The sequence below is a fragment of the Belonocnema kinseyi genome, chromosome 9, assembly GCF_010883055.1.
Source record: "Belonocnema kinseyi isolate 2016_QV_RU_SX_M_011 chromosome 9, B_treatae_v1, whole genome shotgun sequence".
NCBI lineage: Eukaryota > Metazoa > Arthropoda > Insecta > Hymenoptera > Cynipidae > Belonocnema > Belonocnema kinseyi.
Window position 1 is genome coordinate 27333524 of NC_046665.1, and position 21578 is coordinate 27355101.

Below are 21578 nucleotides of genomic sequence, written 5' to 3' on the forward strand. Positions count from 1 at the left end.
TGTCTATTAATCATTATTTTAATTTTCTTCTTAAAGCAGTATTGAAAAGAAGGAAAAACTTGTAAATAGAATTTATTCCTGAATGTCTGGCTACTTATTATTCTTATATATTTTGCATACATCTGAATGCTTATTTCTCACAGACGTACACACAAATCGTCTTCCGAATGGAAGAATTAAGATACCGTTTTTGTGACTGATTCTTATGTTTCATTACCTATTATACATATAGGGGAGATTCAATTAAAGCTTTACGATTAGATTACAAAATTTTGTGTACAACGAATAAAAATACAAATTAGTTCTTATAAGAACCAAATTAAATGCTTTTATTTGAAATCATAAGTTTTTTTAGCCTTATCAGTTCTTTTTATCCTTTAACACTCCCCGACACTTTTTGCTTACGTATATAGCATAATAGGGACCTAATTTAGCTTTCGATGGCGCTGATTCACCGACAAATTGCGGCGACCGTGGCAAAAGTGTGGTGAGCAAAGATCGAGATCCATTGGTTATAATGTAAAGTAAAGTAAAATTAGGAAATCCTTCTTAAAGTCGTAAACATTTTTAACCAGTTTTTTACTATACATAAATTTGTTCTAAATCGCAAACGATTCCAAAATTGCTAGCCGCAATTTTTGGTAGATTAGGTTCCTATTATCACCATAATATGGGCGCGCGAATATGCTAGAAATTTGTTTGCATAACTGTAGCTCTGGCGATATTGAATGTATCCTTCATTATTCTTTATATTATCGTTGTATTGAAACAAAGGAATATGCTAGTTGTCAGCACGGAACCTCATTAAAGTGTTTAAATGAATTTACTTACCTTATTTGTTTACTTAACAGTTATAACTTCTTTTGTACGTATTGAATACTCCTTCCTTGTTCAGAGTGGCCACTGTATGGGAAAATCGGAAAATAATCCGGAGTTTTTTTCAGACCGAGAAAAAACCGGTGTATGACAGTGAACCTATTTTCCAACTGGAAATTATTTTAAAACTTGGTTTCCGTAAAACAAATTATTCAGTCATTTTAAACTTTACTTGATTATGCTTTATGAACCGTAACCAAAATTGTTTTAATTTAAAATTTAAATTTAAAACAATTAAAACCATTAGCCAAATGAAATGAGATATTAAGTGAAAAATTCAAGAAAATAAATAAAAGGCACTAAGGAACTTCGTGTATACCTGAATTTTGAGAATTACAAAAAAAAAGATTTGAACAAAATTTTTTTTTACTTTTAAGATTGTTTAGTAAATTAGAATTGAACTTTTTTTTCAAAGTGTCTGTTATACTGTAATAATTGTTTTAGGTAAATAATTACTGCAGACAAAAAGTAATTGAAGTTTGAATTTGCAATTGTTAATAAATTTATCTTTTATGGATTCACATTTTCTTATGCCTTTTATATCTAAAAAATATGGTTATACAAGGTTGTGTTATAAAATACAGTATACATTTCAAGTTAATTGAACCAGAATAATTACGTTTAATCCGAACAAAATTATAGGCTTTTAAATTATGTCCCTCGATTTTGACATTTCGACCGGTATGGTTATATTTTGGTATTTTATTTGTGGAGGGAGCTATCAAACGTCAAAAACCGATTGGAAGCTAAAATTGAAGTTGTAATAAATGAGAGGAACAAACATAAACTATTTTGAGTATTCTTATACTACTTGAAATATATTTTAAAGTTTTGGAAAAAATCTATAAATACATTCGTGTCGCGTAACGAAACATTAGTACACAATTTGTCATAATTAATTACTCAATACTCAATTTCTTTGCAGAATTTTATTTTATATTTCAAATTTTTGCCCGAAGATAGTCCAATGTTTTTTAGTATTATACGGATAAATTCATACAAAGAGATATCGATTCGAAGTACACACAGAAAACCATTGAAGAGACTCCAACTGTTCAGGGCGCCATTTCATAAACGAAATTGAAAAAATGCTAACATTTTCACAGAATATCTGTATTGTTTCCTTCTATCGTGTCTCAGTTGTTGAAAAAAATGGTTAGAACCGTTTAGGCTTTATCCTAAAATATGTTATATTTTCAATATCTTGGGAAAGAAGGCTTATGTGCATAAGATGTGATTTTTAATTTTACGTATCTCTGAATATAATTTTATCCGTATAATACCTTAGATGAAAATGAGAATCTATAGGTCTTTTACTTTCACATAATTCGATCCTGGTTACTCATTAATGTATAATAGCTATAAACTTCAGGTAATATAGTGAAATGTCCAATGTTTTTCGTACAATAATTTTGTCATTTAGTTTTTGGATGAAAAGTGAAAGGTGCCAGCCATATGTCCACAACCGTTCATTTGTGTCTTTATTTTATTTTCCAAATTTTCCACTCGATATCTCCCGTTGTATGGACTTGAGTTGTTAAAAAAAGATGTCTCTATAATAGGAAGCGGATTAGTATAACATTGATTTAATTTTAAATTGTGGAATTTTAATGACTAATTATAAGATCGTTTTATTTCTAAGGTTTCAATTACACACATTTTAATTTTTGAGTTTCTTGTTTAGGTACTTTAAATTCTAAACTCATTAGTTTTTAAGGTTTGACTTATGAAAAAGACCGCACACGTTTCTTATTAAAATTGGTCCAATTTTATTTATGTTTCAGAACTATAAAATAATATGTATATCAAATGGGGCCTATTTAAACAAAATCTAATTTCCATAAGGAACGTGCGGGGCTTAATAACTCTGAAATTTTTGAAGAAAACTCGGAAGTGACCGAGACTATATTGTGCAAATCTGCACCATAATTCTGCAAAAGTAATGTGCAATGTGCATTGGACGCATTCGAATGTTCGTCAAAGACAAACTATAGTTAAAAGACGAACTATAGGCAATTGTTCTTTGCAATGCTTACTATTGACAAATTTTTGTAGAGGTTTCATATTCTGTTATAACAAAATTTTATTTTCCTACTTCAGTATTAGTAAATATGTGAGAACCAAAGCTTGTTAATGAATGACATAACTGAAGCGAATTGAATCGTTGTCTGGTAATAGAGTCGAGAAATTCTTGAATGCATTTCTGTTGTGCACAGGTTCAGTACAACGTATCGCACTGTCTTTTGAGGTTTTACGCATGAGTTCTAAATTTTTTTCGCGTCGAACATGGTTTGCGATTTTGCTTCAAGATTGGTTATTGCTTTTAGCATGGGAATTGTAAGCTGTATGCAAAAGGCATATTTCAAATTTCTCATAAATTTTTTCGAACTGATGAACACGCATCGTACATGGCCCAATACTATTTTTTTCAGGAGCTGTCGCCTTGAAATCATTAAGAGGGCCCTGGAATCGAGCAAAACGGTATGATTAGAAAAATAAGTAAAATAAGAATATGAAAAAAACCCTCGCGCAATCTGATCACCTCAATATCTGTGATCTGAGGCTCGCCAAAATGCGAGTAATACGAACTACAATAGATATTAAGCCCTTAAGGTTATGTAAAGTCTGCGAGCGAGGCTAGGAGTGTTATACATTCAAATATTTTCTATTGCTGAAGATGGTATAAGCATTTTCACGAAAAAGTTATATAAGTCGAGGGGAATGATCTAAACTCAACTCCCGATGGGTTTCGGGCCTGACTTGCAGTGGCCTTCAACATAAATTGGAGAAATCTAAACGTAATCAGTCAGGTTCACATGAATTATTTCTGTTGGATTTCGATGCATGCTAACAGCTCAAGCAACTAACGTGCTGAGAGTACTGCCCTCGTGCGGTTTGTCAGACCGAGGACTTCAATTCTAGAAATGGCGTAAACTGAGGGCACTTAGACCGAGAGTTGAGTGTATTTTAATCAGCAACTATATTTATTAATTTTTTTAAATGGCACAAAAAAAGATTTTTGCAAGTTTTCATCCTAATAATTACATAATTATTTTTGATTTTTGATCATTTACACTGCAAGAAAGAATTACTGGTGCCAAGTGAATTTTACTTGGCTGAAGTGAGTGAAAGTCCTGTTTATTTTCAAAGAAATATTTATTTGAGGCAATTAAATAAGACCTGTTGGTCGGAGGGAAATATTTCTTGAAATCAAAGAAATATCAATGGAACAGAAAAAATATACATTTTATACAAAATGAATCACGCATTGTTCCAAATGAATATGCCATCAATTGGAATGAATATTTCTTTGATATGGGGAAGTGTGAACTGCTTGAAAGAAATATATTTGAAGGCCAAGCAAATGTCTTATAGGCCCAAAAACTATTTTCCCACGGCAAATTTTTGAATATTTTAATAAAAAAATATCTCACATTAAAAAAAAATTAATTGGCCTAGAGCATGCGCGAGTGCAATACAGTAGCTTGTACTTGAACATATTTAATTTAAAAAAATCAGATAATTTAAAATCTTGATGAATCTTAAACAGAAGAATTGAATGAAAAATACACTCCAAGCAGGAATAGAACTTGGGTCCATTGAGTGTAAAGTCCACAGCGTTAACCACGATGCTACCTCAACATGGGAATTCTAAGGCGAAAACCGTATTTCGACTCACCAAAAATACCAAAGAAATATTTCTTGAAATTGAAAAAATGGATACTTAATTCAGCGAAATATTTCTTCAATCTAAAGAAGTATTCCATTGCAAAAAATTGACGTCAAATTATTAAATTTTTGACTTAAAAAAAAATTACTTCGTTGGAATAAATGTTCATTTATTATGAATAATTTAATTCTAGTAATCAAATGAAATATTTCCTTCCACTGAAGAAATAAATATTTATGTAAACACAATACCTTTTTTCATCTAAATAAATTCTCCATTGCTATAAATGCATTAAATCTTTATGACAAATATATTTTTTTATTTCATTAATATTATTTTCAAATAAATGATTATTTCTTTGATTTAAATAAACCTAGATTCTTGATTCAACTATGGAAAAATTATTGATTCAAATGCGTCCGAATCAGATCAAAAAATCGAACTCTTTGAATCATTTATATTTTTCTTTGAATGGCTAATCACATGTCAACGAATCTAGACCTTTCGAACCAAGGAAATCATTTTCTTCAATGTAAGATATATGTATTTCAATCAAGAAAATACAGCCAAAGAATTAATTTCTTTAGATCAACAAAAGATATGTGTCTGGTTTAAATAAAAATTACTTCTGTTAAAGAATATTTTCTTGATGCTAAGAAATAAGGTTCAAGTAAATGCATTCACTTGGTGCTAAGAATGATTTTTTTCAGTTTATAGTGATAAAATATTCCAAGGCATTGTTTACGTCTTTGATCAAATTTCATAAAAAGGAAAATCTATTTCTGTCCTTCACAAATAATTGGTAATAATTAACACTATGTTCTCCTGGAGTTTTAATATTGCAAACAGCTATACAATTGAGCCATATAATTGTCAATGATGGGTGTTAGTATTTAGATTTGAAAACACTGGAAAACACTCCTAGTGTTGTACTTCTTCGGTTCCCTTTTTGTAGTGAATCTCTAAGCAAGAACAAAATTTAAATAAAAAGAGTTTCAAAGAAAGGAGAGAAGAGCGAGAGAACTGAGGAATGAAAAGCGAAGCACTTTGATTTTATGACACAACACAACTGATGTATACGATTTTTCAACATAAAAATATATATTGTAGCTATACAAATAGAATTATAAACGAAGGTTAGAAAAATATATTGGCTAAGAAACATAATTACAAAAACAAGGATACTATTATCTATTGCTACGATTATTATTATTATTATTATTATTATTATTGCCATTTATTGCGATTGCTATTGATTGTGATTCTTACATTATTGAGAATGTATTATTATTATTATTATTATTACTATTAATATTGATATTGCTATAATTACGCTGTATAAGCATTGCAATTTTTTAAGTAAGATATCTAATGCAAGAGTAGTTAGCATTGTTTGTTTAAAGGAAAAGAAGATGATCAATGATTGTATATGATTATTGTCCTATTCTTATTACATAGAGCCGTAGAATGCGCATTTCCCATTTATTTTACAAACGAGCGAAAAACGAAAACCAGATGAGGTGCTAATTTCGCGAATGATTAGTTGGTTACTTGACTCTACTGTTAATAAATATATCGCTGGCGGATAAATTGGCTAAAGATTCGCAAACTTCTCTTAACCATCTTGTCAGAAATAATTTTTAAGTAGTATCGTATTATAATAATTTTATTGCATGGGAGAGTGCATAAATACTGGATAACCATACGCACTGGATAATGAATATTTTTATGATACAAATAATATTAATTCAGTTTAATCATTTTTTGCAAGAAGTCATTGGATTATACTTTTGGTATAAAATTATTAGACTGAATTAATATAATTCATATTATCAGAAAATATATATTATAATGTGTGTACACCGTCCTCCTCTATACTACCATGTAATTTATGAACTTTCTTAATTTGAATCAGTGAGAAATGGTTGACTAAATCAAATCAGTAGGAATGTTTACTGATTCACAATACAATATCACTGATTCAATTAGCTAGAAATGGGTCGCTGATTTCAATCAGTAAAGATTTGCACTGAAAATCAGTGAAATCTTACAGATTCCAGTTTAGAGAGAAAGTTTCAAGCACAAAGGCTTTCAATGGACTTATAGTTTTTAATCTTTTTGAATACGGAAGTTATCTTTCTTTAGACACATCGTCCGCTTGGAGCGATCAGTACAAGTGCGTTTAGCACAGCTAGTATACGAGCAAGAATGTTTGTTGGTGGCTGAAAGCGAACCTTTGTACGTAAGCTTAAACGCTACCTAAGATTAAGTAAAGGAGAAGAAAAAAGATAAAAGGACAGAGGAACATATTATGTTATTAATAATAATAAGATAGTATGATAATCATAATTTCTCCTCTTTTTCTTCCTTCTAAAACTCAAAAGTCTCCTATGCCTTTAATAGAAAAATTTGTACTTCTACCTATCATCAGAGTCCACGAAATCCATGCGCTATGCCCAAATGCGATAGGATCATATCTCTGCATTTTCGTTTACGACTTTTTTAATCTTCTAAATGATCCTCATGAGCCACGATATAAACTCTTTCCAAGACTCTCGCGATGCTCTGAATGAAGACTAAAAAAATTCGGTGAAGCAATATATCATTGAAAGGAGTTGATATGGTGTCTTGAGATAGGACGGTATACCACGAAAAATCATTGTATCTATTCAAAGCATTACGATAAACTCAATAAAATTCTATAAAATACAATGCGAGTCGTTTTTTAATATCCTTTTCAGTGTTCCTAATGCTATTTAGTACTCTTAAAGGTTTTAAACATAACTATTTTAGGCAACAATAAATGAAGGTCGAAAAATTAAAAGGGCGTAAGTGCTAAATTCCAAATTTTACAGGACTTCGAAAAAACATTCACATTTCGCGAGTTTTTAATGAAAAAAATTAAAATTTTAGAAAATGTTTTCTTATAGTGAAACACGTTTGTATTCCAAAGTGCACTTTGTTTATTTGAAAACTATTTGAGTTATAAGCCACCGAAGTTCAGCCATGGCCTAAGTCGAGGGGTACTGTGGAATCAAAAGGGCCTAACTCAATGAGCTATATATACGTAAACTCTTCAGGATACTCGTCGCTTTTCCTGCTATCCTCTCTTATTTCGCAAATTTTCTTCACACCGCATTGATTCTAATGCGAAAATAATAAGAACACTTTCCTCTTTATATCCCGTTTACAGTTTTTTGTTATTTTTATTACAAAAAGGCAGGTAGTTTACAAGCGGAACTGCGTTTCTGGTTACGTGACATTTTCAGTCGCCAGGATGAAGGTATAGGGGAAAACAGTAATTATCGACTTAAGATCCATAACTGACAGTCTAATGTTACACTTTTTTACATTAGACGTCGCATGTTCCTATTCACGTGGCCTAAAACGTAGAAAAAATTTGAGAACAAAAAGTTCTCCCATAAGGCGCAAAGTTGAAGAGCGGTGACGTAAGCCCCTTTGATTTCACAGTACCCGTCGACTTTGGACTTTTATAGATTTTAACAATTGTTTTAACATTGATGCAATTAAAATTGTTTTTTTTTGCAACATTTAAAAATGTGGGGATTATAATGAAGAATTCAAAAAAGCAAAAAAAAAACGATTTTGACTAAGTTGCGCTCAGCCCCTTTGATTCCTCACCCTCCAAATGTTCTCATGGTGACTATAGTGACAGTACGTTTCACATGCACGGTTGGTAGCTGTTAATTTTTTATATCTTTTGTCTGCATGACGTATATTTATTATTTTAAAAGAAAATGCTTATTAATTTAAAAGAAAAATAAGCGACTGCTCTACCACTGAGAAATCCTAGAGCATTCGTCCGGAAAACAAAAGGCTCGTTTCACAACAGAGTTTAAATGCGTAAAGTTCTAAATAGGGAATATTAACTTGAAAAGTAACGGTATAGGTAATACACTGTTAATATTACCGATCAATTTTCCTCTTAGAGAATATTCCTTTTGAACGTCTTGAACTCAAGGTAATTTGTTCTTGACCAAGTTGTCTGTAATGTGTGATCTTCTCACGTCTTTAAATGTTTTTTACGAGCAACACAGGTAAGTGTTTAAAATTTCAATTATGATTTTAGTATTGTGATTATTTTTTTCGGTTACAGTATTTGCGCCGGTATTTTTACATATCATTTCCTATAATACTTTTTCAAACGGGAATAAATGAGAAAAATATACAAGTTCTTGCGTTTAATGGCCATGTTCACTTCTTCTCGTGATCTTTCCACTTTCGGTCACCGATTTATAACACGAGAATAACGATGTATCAATATAATCGATGTATCACTAATTTTCGCTAAAACTATCATTCGTAGATAAGAATTTAACAAACAAAATATGTGTAACTTGATTAGATCTATAAATATTGTTTAGAATATTTGGTGATATTGTGTGCATTGGTTTAGATAAACTCAAAAAGCCATGATTTTCATAGGTTTTTCATGGAGATCGATTAATCACTCATTTTTGCGGAAACTATCACTCGCACAAAAAATGTGTGTTACAAAAAATATGTACCTCGATGAGATTTATAACTTTAGTTCAGTTGTCAACCCAAAATTCAATTCGAATGTATCCAATACTCACTTATCAATCCCACTCTATGCATTCATCAGGACCAACTTAAATTCGAACCCATATCGAATCGGGTTTTGAATCCGTGGCTCCACTCTTTTTGAATCCATTGGATTATTGTAATTTAATCTGAATGAATCCGGCACCAGTCCGTATGTATAATTGTGACCCGAAACTAATCCGAATGATTTACACACCACTCAGCAATAAACTTTCCCTTCTTCTCAATCCGCTAACCAATCCAGGTAAATCAACGAATCATGCCAAACAAGTTTTAATCGCTACAATACTCTTAAATCCGTGCGCTTTTGATTCTTCTCAATCAGCGTGCCCAATCTGATGAATCAGAGGCGCATACAAAAAGTTTCTTCAATCTTTCTGAATTTTTGCACGAACATCAGCTTCAATTCGAATCAATCCGAACTTGCAATTCTATTATTTAAAAATCGAATAAATGTATCCCCTACGGTGGCGCAAGGAATGACATTTGAGAAATTTAAACGACTATGTTCACCAAATCGTTCTCCTAGGCAAATAATTTTACCCATGTTTTTTTATTTTCAAAAAATAATATTTTTAGCCTTCCCAGTGGGCACAAAATTTGACAACGTCTTTTCGACATCGTTACGACATCTTTACGACAACTTAACGACATCCTATGTCCATGTCGTTACGGTATATTTCCGATATCGTAAAGACATCCGGATCATATGGCGTCTACGGTATCATAAAGACACCTTAAGGAAATGGACATACGATTTCGTAAAGTTGCCGTAAAGATGTCCTAACGATGTCGTAAAGACTTGACCGAAATTTGTGCCCACTGGGTTTGCTCTAGCCATTTTTATGTCTTATGGAGTTTAACTTGTAAAAGGTTTCATAGTTTTACTTTTTCGATTTTGGTCAGGAAATTATAAGTCAATTTATTTGAACTTTTATATGCTTGTTCACTTATCATTGCATATTGCATTTATCACATTTTTATATCCCAGAAATGCTATGCAAAAGTTTTAGGAATATTTAAAATCGCATAAAATGGCAATATTTGGAGGCTCATTGTGAGTCTCGGATATACTTGTGCAACTGGATATTTCCAAGAGACATTTTTGAAACTATTGAGAACAGATTTCTAAAAAATTAATGAACGTTTAATTTAATTGTGAAAAGAGTAGGAAAAGCTTATGAAAAATGACACATTTAAGTTGAACACCGGCTTAAGGGACAGCAGGTGGGCAAAAAAAGTTAAACATCGATCACTGACAGTAAGTTGGATGGCAGAGTAATAATAAGTTAATAATTCTATAACTGCTCTCCGGGTCAAACCTGTAACCAGTGTCAGGACTTCTCTACTTTAAATCAGAATACTTTGAAGCCTCAGAGCAACGGCCATTAAAAAAAATGCAGGACGTAAATTTGCTATCGTTGACCGTGGAATTACGTACGGGAGCGGGTGCTAATCTGAAAAATTGCACCCGCTCCCGGCGAAATCGCGGTAAAATTTCAGCCACAACCACGTCTCACGACCGTGAGATAGGTGGTTACAGTCTGTAACGGAATCAATAAGACAATCCGGTAAAAGTTTCATGAACCCTGATAACACGGAGTGATCCAAGCACTACCGCCTTCTGCATTTTTCCCGAAAGTGTTTTAGTATATTGTTGACACACAAGGATGCTTTTCAGGCTATTAACGAGTGAAAGTTTGGCACCTCCAAGAGCGCCGATGATAAGCACGATTAGTTTAACAGAATATTCTGGGTACAATCGTTGCAACTTCCTTATAAGGTCTCTATACCTCTTAGTGCCGCATTGTGCCTTTGGATGTAGGCCGTTCCCGTATGAGTTGGACAACTAGATAGTATGTGAGCGAAATGCTCGGGGTGTGCACGGCATGCCCTGCAGCTATCATTGGGAATGTCTTGGGTCAAAATGTGGTGATGGTATCTTAAGGTGGAAATGACACCGTCTTGGCCTGCCAAAATGAAACCCTCCGCACCAGGCTTCAATCCGGACGATTTAAGGAAAGCAAACGTTAGCTCACACGACATTGACTGATCCTCCACATTTCTGTGGAAGATACCGTGCATCCTCTTATCGAGCAGCTGTTCACGAAAGTTTTTCTGTCGTGCTTTCTTCATCCGTGCTTTTAGGAGTGAGTACTCGAGATAGATAAGATTTGATGCATTTTTCTCACCCGTAATACTGAAGTTAAGTCCGAGTGTTTCAGCAGTCTCCTCGGCTGCTTTGTACAGAAATGCTCCTTTGCCCACTTCTTCGTGATTCCTGACCATTATAAGAAGAGGGTCTCTTCCATTTGCAACTCTATGTGCTGTACCCAGAATAATCCTGTTGTGAAGACATTCAAGACTCAATATTCCGCGACCAGCTTGACGGCGTGAGATTTACAGTCACGGAACAGAAGACTTAAGATACATGCTTTTGTTTATGTGGTTACTCGCATCGTAGCACTCTAGTAAGTCGTGATTCGGTCGCCCCGTCCACCTAAAGGTCCCGAGATTCCGTCGATCCATCGCATTGAATCCATTTTCATTGGCTCCCCCAGCTCTAGAGTGGTCGGCATTGTTGGCCGACATATTGTCTGGAGCCCTGCGCGTTCTGTTGTTTTGAACCGTACTTACTACAACTATGTTTGGTGTTGTCATTGTTGTTTCCACGAGAAGCTAGGGAGAGCGGTTCGTCTATCCTTGTAGAGCCTCACATGCAAGGATAAGGCTGCATACTTTGAGAGGTCGCCCGGTATCCCACAGTCACCGTTCGAAACAGGGACCCTCATTCAATGTCGTGTGCGCTAACTTTCGCTCTCCTTAAATCACCCGGATTGAAGTCTGGTACGGAGGGTCACTACATTTTGAGCTAAGACCTTCCCGATGATAGCTGCAGGGCATGCCATGCACACTCCGAGCATTTAGCTCACATACTATCTAGTTGTCCAACTCATGCGGGAACGACTTACATCCAAAGGCACAATGCGGCACTAAGAGTGTTTTATTACCACCTCTGTCACTCTTACGGCATTAACCTTAATATCGCTCCTCTAAATGCTCTTAGGGAAATCGAGTCAATTGTCAAGAATGGGAAGTGTCGCATATACTGGAACTTTATATTCTCGACAATTGTTTATGTTGCACACTCGAGGCCTGAAATGGCTCTTCTTGACTTCGAGAAGCGATACATGTTCCTTATCGAATTTTCGGCACCAGCGGACACAAACATCATAGCCAAGGAGAATTAAAAGAAAGAGAGGTAAGAGACCTTATAAGGGAGTTGCAACGATTGTACCCGGAATATTCTATTAAACTAATCGTCCTTATCATCGGCGCTCTTGGAGGTGTCAAGCTTTCACTCGTTAATAGCCTGAAAAGCATCCCTGCGTGTGAACAATATGCTAAAACACTATCTCACGGTCGTGAAATGTGGTTGTGGCTGAAATTTTACCGCGATTTCGCTGGGAGCAAAAGTTCGTTCGGGCGTCTCCGAAATTCATCGTTTGGTACCACTTGCACTCGCTAGATCCGAATGGTCCAAATTCACGCCCTGCAAATAATTCTGCGGCGTTCATCCGTGCAGACTTACTCCATCGCGATAGAAAAGCACACGTCGTCAAAATATATGTACACTTTCGTAGACTTAAGCCCCAAGTAAATTTATCACCTTACATAAACTTAGTACACTAGCCGTCCAACAAGACAACCTCCAACAAGACGACCCGCTCAACGTAAAGACGGGCGAATGCTCAACGAACGACGGCTGAAGCTGTACCTCTACCCCCTCCACTTTATTCTCTGCAATGCACACGACCTAATGTTTCACTTAACATGTAAGTTCGCTCTACACCGCACACGGTCTCAGCGAAGAATAGTGGGGACCCCTCACGCCGTCGTCTTGCCGGACGGTGAAAGTCCCGCGTTCGTCGTCTTAATGGACGGCTAGTGTATGTCCCAGGCTGATCGAATAATTTCCATCATCGGACGTAGTAATTTCACAGTCGACTGAAAATAGAACAACCTTCATTTCATTTTCACATTATCACCTGAAGTGAAATAACCTTAGATTGCAAATAAGTACTGTAGTAGCGTAAATTAATAGGGTCATATGTTGTAATTTGAAAATAAACTGCACGTATAATAACGAGCTGATGTAAATGTCATCAAAGCTTTTTTTACAGTGCTGTATTAATAGTTTAACAAAACATATATGCACTATATACACACATGATACCCAGCACTTTAAATATATATACTTCATATGTACAAAAACTCTTGCCCAGCCTGAGAGTGGCAACTAATTCTCAAGTATTTTGATTCATTGTCAATAAGTGTAGGCATATGTCCAGTGTCCTTGTCTTCCTGCTCACGTGTGCTGTATTATCATTTGTGATTTACATTAATTTTTAATTGCGGAATAATCTCAGTTCCTCGTAGTGGTTTTCATCCAAGCTCAACTGCCATGCTTGAACATGCACACACAGTTTTAATGTGGTGTGCTAAGGTTTGCGAGTTTATTTTGTTCTCAGTTGTATCGAACGATTGAAGTCATTCAATATTTTGTCAAAGGTACCATATTGTCATTTATCTCAATTTGTGCCTAATAGGTATATCTTTTTAAAGTTCAAACGCGATCTCAAATAGTACCCTTCAACTTAGAACGAAACGATTTCACTTTCTTCTTGCCTAATGCCAGGCTTGGGTCAGGCATTGTCTGGAAACCGCTACCCTTGCGGCGGGTGGTAGTTTGTCGAGCGGACGGTTTTTGGCCTCGCGAGACCTTCCCATTGTTTGAGATTAGACACAGCGGAGATAAATCCGAATTTTAGAAAATATTAATTAATAAAATTTTAATATACTGCATTGGCATCGCTTTATTATTCTGAGTAAATCAAAAAAAGGTTAATAAAAATCGGTCCATATTTTAAACCTCAGCCGCATAGGTTCCTATTCCCCAAAGGGAACGTGTTTTCTTCCTTGTAATTGTACCGACAGAAAACCTCAAATAGATGCCTTCTATTCCCTAAAAGTGTTCATATTTCGAGATTATTTAATTCCTTCTAATAAGTTAACGAAATATGTATAATACATTGTTTTAATAACTTCATGTGGAATATAAGATTTGAAAATATAACTTAATCAATTCAAGTCCGCCTCTCTAGAGTTAAAATTATTTTAATTCACACATTTAAATAGATTTATTTGATGCATTTTTAAGACGTTTAAATAAATTATTAAAATGTAAATAAATGTAAATTCGAATTTTTTCGAATTTATAAGTTATAGAAAGATTTAATAATAAAACATAGGTCAAATAAATGCTTTCATTAAATTTTACTAAGTCGATTGAGAGGAATAGGATTTTCACCTTTTCTGTTCCCGTTGGAGGTTTTTTAGATGGAGGAAAAATCACGTATTCATAGGAATACAAATTCTTAATTTTTCTGAATTTAACGCTTATTACCGCGTTCCTGACTCTTTTACGAATCGAAGCATACCGAACAAGTAATAATTGTTAACAATAGTTTTTCATTAACTAACCGTGAGGAGTCGAAATAAAGTTTGAGGCGTTGAAAATGCTCTTTTTAATTTTCGTCTAATCGAAACATATGGTGGAGATAATTTTGAAATATACTTTATATCAAATACAAATTTGGATTGCCATCTCACTTTCTACTAGAAAAAGTCGTTTTTAATATAAGAATCTTATTTTTTTATTGTTAAATAATAGTTACAAACTGTGAAATTATTCTTCAAAAGTAGGGTAACTTTGACCAAGTACGTTTTTAATATCAATATCAATTATTAAAATTTGTGCTAGCAGTGTTAGCCTAGTGCAGATTGCTGGAGTTGAAGTACTGGGCATCTATTCGCGGCCAGTACTGGCTGGTAACGCTTCACAGTGCTGCCTTGTACTGGGTCTGTACTGAAAAACCGCCGGTGACGTTTCCGTACGTTTTTCATGAAGGATCTAGCCTATTCATTTTCTAAATTTTACAAATAATCATCACAAGGCGTAATTTGTCTTAATTAACATTTTATTTGTGAAACGTTGATGCATTAGGCTGGCGAGTTGTTTAAAGTTTATAGAATTTATTTATACTAAAATTATGAATAATGGATTGTACACATAATAGGGTGGTTCGAAAAAGGTACCTCCAAAAATTTGATTAATACATTTTAACAAATGAAATGTGCAGTTTGAAAATATCATATTTAATTCAATCGGATATAAATTGGCGTGCGTCAGGTGAACGAGCTGATTATCAGTTGAAACAGTAGTCGTAAAACAAAGTTGACTGCAAAAAGAAACAATATATTTTACATAAGGATGGTATAAAAAATAGCATTAGCGACTTTTCATTCAATACATTAATTCGTGGGTTAATCACAATCTCTTTCACGTCAATACCCATTTTTGAATTATCTTGAAAGCTTACAAATATTTTTAAAGATTTGTTTAAAATTTGTATATCTGTGAAGACTCCGAGAACTTTGAAGGAGATTACAATAAATTAAAGAAATTTTCAAGATTTTCGGGTATTTTATAAACTTCAAAGACATTTTCACCAGCTTTTTACTACTACTTTAGGGTAAAGAATGTTCTAGAATTTCTGAGGATAGGAAACGATTTTACAGGAAGTACGAGGTTTTAAAATATTTCAAAATATTTAACATTATCTAATAACATGATTTTGAGGGATTTTGAGGGTCTATGATTTTGAGGGATTTAACAAATATCAATGTACTTAAATACATTTTCCGTACAGTCGTAAAATATAATTTCAATGTTTTATGATATTTTTAAATATTTCATTTCTTTTTCAAGATATGTAAACAATTTCAAGGTATTTGCAAGGGATTTAATCAATTTATGGAGTTTTAAAGTTTTAATGGATTTCACAGAATTGTTTGTGACGATCTGAAGAGATAGACAAAAAATAGACAAAACTTGCTCATCGAAAAAAATTAAAACTCATCCATTGTCATAAAGAACTTTTTCATAGGACACGTAGCTTTTGTGTCTATCGTAAAAAATAACATTCGAAGAAGAATCATTAATTTTGTTTGTAACGACACGAGGCGAAAAAAAGTCATACACAAAAGTTGTTCGCCAAAAAAGGATGTAATTTGTTAATGATGATTTTTAGATAGGACAAGTACATAAACAAGAAATAAATAAGAATGCATGTTTTAATCCGAAAAAAGTATGCGTATTTTTAATTTTAATTGTAAAAAACAAAATTGAAAATGAACAAACTAAATTACACAAATTTAAATACAATGTTTCATAACCATTCCTTTCATAATAACATTTATTTTTTCTATGGATACAACGGAATTTCTTGTCCAAAATTTAACTATATTAAAAAAAATGATTTCTTTTTTGTTTGAAAATCTATATTTATTTGAACTCTACTTTTGCAGAAACGTCGTTTCCCCTGATGGATAATATATTATGGGGCTTCAGGTACATCTAAATATCATTTTCCTTTTTCAGAAATCAAAAGCCGTAATTGTTGGTTGGGTTTGTACGTATTTCGGGCGATAAGCATGCAAATTCGAGAAACAAATGTTCCATATTGTGCATTCTTATACCTCAAAAATTCAAATACAATTGAATATGAATAATAGAGTCTTTTTTCGACCTAATCGAAACTATAAAAAAAAAACATAAATCAATTTTTGAATAGTGAAACGTAATACAACTTACCGTTGTTTTTCACGCCAAATGGCAAGATTATTTCTTGCTCCCTTCAGCTTTCGACATGCGGCAGATAAAATTCAAACGCCTCTTATTGCCACGTCGATAAAAAATTATGAAAAAGAAAAAAAGTCACGTCATATACATCGAAATTCTGCGGTAGTTTCATTGAATAGAATATAAAATAAGTACACGACACAATGACACATGACAAAATATTTCATTTTACTGGAAAACTGCAACCTTGCATTGTCCATTAAACACAATACAAAGTGCAGACTGTGATGATGCTGCCTGGATATACTGGGACTTATAAAAGCAGGTAACATTCGATCTTATTGAGGGTATACTTACTAATTACTTATCTCCACATGGGACATCGAAGAGCCTCTGCACGCTACTATTGTCTATCTCAATTTTAGCCAAGTCCAAATTTATTGACGCTGTAGCAAACTACGAAATTTAAAACTCACCCTGATTCCTTAGTTTCAGAATCCCTGCTCGGAGAAATAATTCTCAAAGAAAGTTGTGAATATTTAAGCTTGCGAAAGTGAGGAACGCAACAAAAAGAAATTTGTCAAATATCATTTTTTGAAAGTGTTAAAATTTATAAAGCAATATTTCAGTATATTTCGAAACTATCTCCATGATATGCTTCGATCAGACGATAATTCATATAGAGCATTTTCAAAATTCTAAACTTTATTTCCAATTCTTACGACTAATTTATATGAAAGCATTGTTCACAATTATAAATGATGTGTTATGCTTGGATTGGATTGTTACGCTTTTCGAGACATGTGGTTTAGGCGTAATTTCTCCGAAAGTATTGTGAAAAATATGACATTTATGGTATGTCTGGATTAGGAAAATAACGAGCTATGTTTATGTGTTATCAAAAGTGAAATAATGTTTATTATATCAAAAATAGGCTTGGACAAAGTTAGCCTAAATTTGGAAGAATTATTACATTCAATTTTTCATGCGAAAAGTGACTCCTAAAAGTATATATCATTCGAATCAGAATTTCAAGAAACGCCTAAATCCGTTGAGCGCCAGAGTAGTGTTTTTAGCATATTTTTTGGGAACTTTAAAAAATACCACACAAGTAATATTTTCACAATACTTTCGAAGAAATTACACCTAGACGACATGTCTCCAAAAGCCAATGTACACAGCCCTCTTAAATGCGACGTAAGGTTTGACATAAATTTTTGTAGTGCTTTATTCATTAGTATTATTTATTCATTAGTTTACCTGGAAAAAGTTTAAACTCGCCCGAAAGTGCCTTTCTTAAATATGCAATTATTATTGCAATAATTAATTTAGAAGTTCTAAACTTGCACAAAAATAGGTACAAAAAGAGGTAACATTTTTTGGTCATAAACAAATAGAATAATTTTGTCAATTTTCACCTTATGGAATCTGGATTTAAATTCATTTCATTAGTGCTATTTTTTACAATATATTTTCAACAAAAAAATTCTTATTTCAGAGGGACGGGGAGTTAATTTTGTTTCAAAAATTACTTCTACTGCAATTTTCAATCTAGCGAGTTGAAATTAACATAAAATACAGAATGAGAGCTCCACTATTTGTTTTTAAATTATCAAAGCAGTGCATTATTATTTTGTTGTTGATTAGGGTGACTGATTATGGGAGAAAGATCGATGTGATCTGTGGCGGCGGAGTGGGGGAAACTGCTACTCCCGTTCGCTCGCTCACGCCAGAATTCAATTCAGGCGTTCAAGTTGAAACAAGTTCGTATACTTCCGAAAGCAATTGACATATGAAAAGTTTTTTTTTGTTTAGCGTTCCCTGTTGATTACAAATCTGTTGAGAAATTAAAAAAAAATCATATCTCGTGACACCAATGCACGATATCTTATTTATCTTCTTATATTTGGCCTAGAATTTATTGTATTGTGATATTAAAATTTAATTTGACAATTTTCAGACAATTGAAATTCAAATTTTAAATTTCAATGGTCTGCAAGTTGTCGAAGTATATTTTATCAAAAGAACGCAACATTTTAAGTTATATATGCATTAAGGTCATGTGGCCCAATCACGTTCGTGTCCATTCCAGGGCCGTGTAAACTCAAACAAGGCCTAGACGGCTGATCAGCGAAAAAATGCGTTCTCGAGAGAAATGTTTACGACAAAAGTTTCAGGGTTTTGGACGAGGATCTAAATGGTGACCTTGAAGCTGACCTTGGTATTGACCTTCAAGGTTATTTAAGGTCAATTTAAACAAAATTTAAACGCATATTTTTGCTGATCTGACGTCTAGACCTTATTTGAGTTAACACGACCCTGGAATGACCCCGAAGGTCATCAGCTCAAATGACCTTGATGCATATTTGAACGCACAATTTTCCGTTCTTTCGATTGGTGGTGCCAAGAATAGGGGTTTCCATTTGAAAAATAAAAATTGACCTTGAAATATTCTTGAATTTCAACGCCAAGGTCAGTTTCAAGGCCACCATTTTGATATATTTTCGCTGATTGGGGGGGGGGGGGCTGATACTTTTTGATGAACCTGTATATTCATTTATTCATTACAAATTATACGTGATTATAAATACTGCGAAAATGGAAATACTAGTGCAGTTTACTAACTGATTCAAATTCATTGTCGCAACCACATTGGTATTATCGTTTTCATCTGCACCTACAACGTGTGGCACAACTTCATCTGCACCTGTAACGAGTGGTACAACTTCGTCGCTGCTTAAAAAGTCGGTGTCTAGAAGATCAATTATACAGTTGCGAGAAAATTAGGTTTAAATTTGTTACGTTGGAATTACACAGATTCTGAAAGACGTTTCAAAATCATTATAAAAATGAAATACTTTATTAAAAATAAAAAAATACTTCATCACTGAAATATTAAGGTATTGAATTCACGGGAAATCCGTTTAAATTGAAAAACACTCGTAGAGGGAAATACCCTAATTTTAGTTGAGATAATTTCAGCCAAATCTGTAGAAATTCCGTTATAAAGTAGTCCATCTTTTAATAAGAAATGAGTTATTATGAAAAATAATTATTATTTTCGACTGAAGTTCATCACACTTCTCAAGGGTGATAAGGGACACATTGTCTGCATGTTAAAAACTTTTAAATAAATTATTGCAATAATAATTGCATTTAAAAAAAAGACACTTTCGGGCTATTTTAAACATTTCTCCGGTAAACTAATGAACAAATCTTAGTTGATACACCCCTGAACAAATAAAAAGACAGAAATTTTAATAGATAGTTATTATATCAGAGGTATGATCATTGATGTTTCCTGCCCGCGTTCGGGGGAAGAAATTCAAGAACCGGAAACTGAAGGTTCCGCGCGAAGGGATGGGGACCGAAGGTCTCGTGGATCGTATCCGAAAGATAAAAGCGCGAAGAACTCCCTCGAACGTCACCACCTAAGGGTAGTAACTCCCGAAACGAGCCCTAATCCTAGGTCGTTCGGAACAATACGCGATCGCGCCACGCACTACCGCTGGTTGAATTGGATTGTCCGCCGGATTCTCCGAAAGTGTCGCACCAATTGTGGCAGTCCGGCGGACGCTCTACTACCTGTCGTGTCATAGCTGGTTAATAACTTCGGTGCTCTCCGAAGCTGGAATATCCTGAAGAATCCTCCGATGTTCTCGATGGTGGAGTAATCCTGAGAAAACCTCCGGCGCTCTTGATGGGGGTTAAGACCTGTGATCCTAGGTGAGGTCGTCTCAAGATTCTTGCAGATGTTACATACCAATAATTTTATATTGGATGCCGGAGGAACCCAGGCAATCAATTAAGGTTGAACCCTTAATTGTTTTTATTTTTATGCGGGATCGTTGAATTTTGCCTCCAAAGAGGTGCCGTTGCTGCCATGTTGTGCGTTGATTTTTTTAGAGGAGTTTTAAATAACTCTTAAATACGTGCCAATTTTTTTTGTAGAAATTGTAAACTTTTATTGCATGAAATTAAGTCGCCTTAAGTACTACCACCGGACTCTCGAGTCAGTGGGCGTAATCAATCATTTCAAGTTACTAATTAATTATTTTAAATGATTAATTGAAACACTGTTAAAATTCATAAACTTCGAACAATTTTTCTTTCTGTAAATTTCAAAATTTCGCGATACCGTTGGAGACAATCACTGAGAGAGAGACCAAAATGGATAAGAGCACACCAGGAAGAATATTTAACAGTATTGAATTTCGTTACCTTCATCTTACGGTGACCCTCAGGGTAATTTACCCTCTGGGCTGGAAACTTAGCCTCCACACATCCGCTTCCCATCCTTCATTTCCGGCACAATGCGTCGCGATTGTCACCCCGCAGGTTTTTACAATTTTAAATGTTATAGAGAAACTCCCTTAACTTCCGGTTGCACAAAGCTGGTTTTTGGCTAGTTGAGTGGTTAGCCCCACGCAGAAGGATTTCACACAATCTCTGATGTCGGCCTTTCATTTCAACGCGTTTCTCCACTGAACGTCATAAAAACCCTCACTTGCCGGACCTCCCTTTATCGGAGTCAAACCTTAAGGGCTGTGACAATACACGGCGCGACACGTGCGAGGAAAAGCGGTCGGAGCGAGGGAACATCGAAGGTTCCCTATAACAATCGGGCTTCTTACCTAGCAAGGTAAGAGAGCTGGTCGATGAATACTGGTGAGCCAGGTCGAGAATCAACCGCGTCCCCTCGCATAGCGAGAGGATAGTGGGATTTTTCTGCTGATTCTC

General features: G+C 34.2%; 1 protein-coding gene across 6 annotated transcripts in view; it reads left to right on the top strand.

The window, feature by feature from the left end:
* LOC117179462 (homeobox protein extradenticle) overlaps positions 1 to 21578 on the top strand; it is a 374818-nt gene that overhangs the window by 271458 nt on the left and 81782 nt on the right. For 2 of the 6 annotated variants that reach the window (XM_033371304.1, XM_033371306.1), the window contains one exon: positions 3309 to 4479. The exons of the other annotated variants lie outside the window; for them this stretch is intronic. In XM_033371304.1, coding sequence (XP_033227195.1) covers positions 3309 to 3323 — 15 coding nt within the window. In that variant the 3' untranslated portion in view covers positions 3324 to 4479. Of the gene's footprint in view, positions 1 to 3308; positions 4480 to 21578 lie in introns of those variants that run through there. 6 annotated transcript variants of the gene reach the window in all.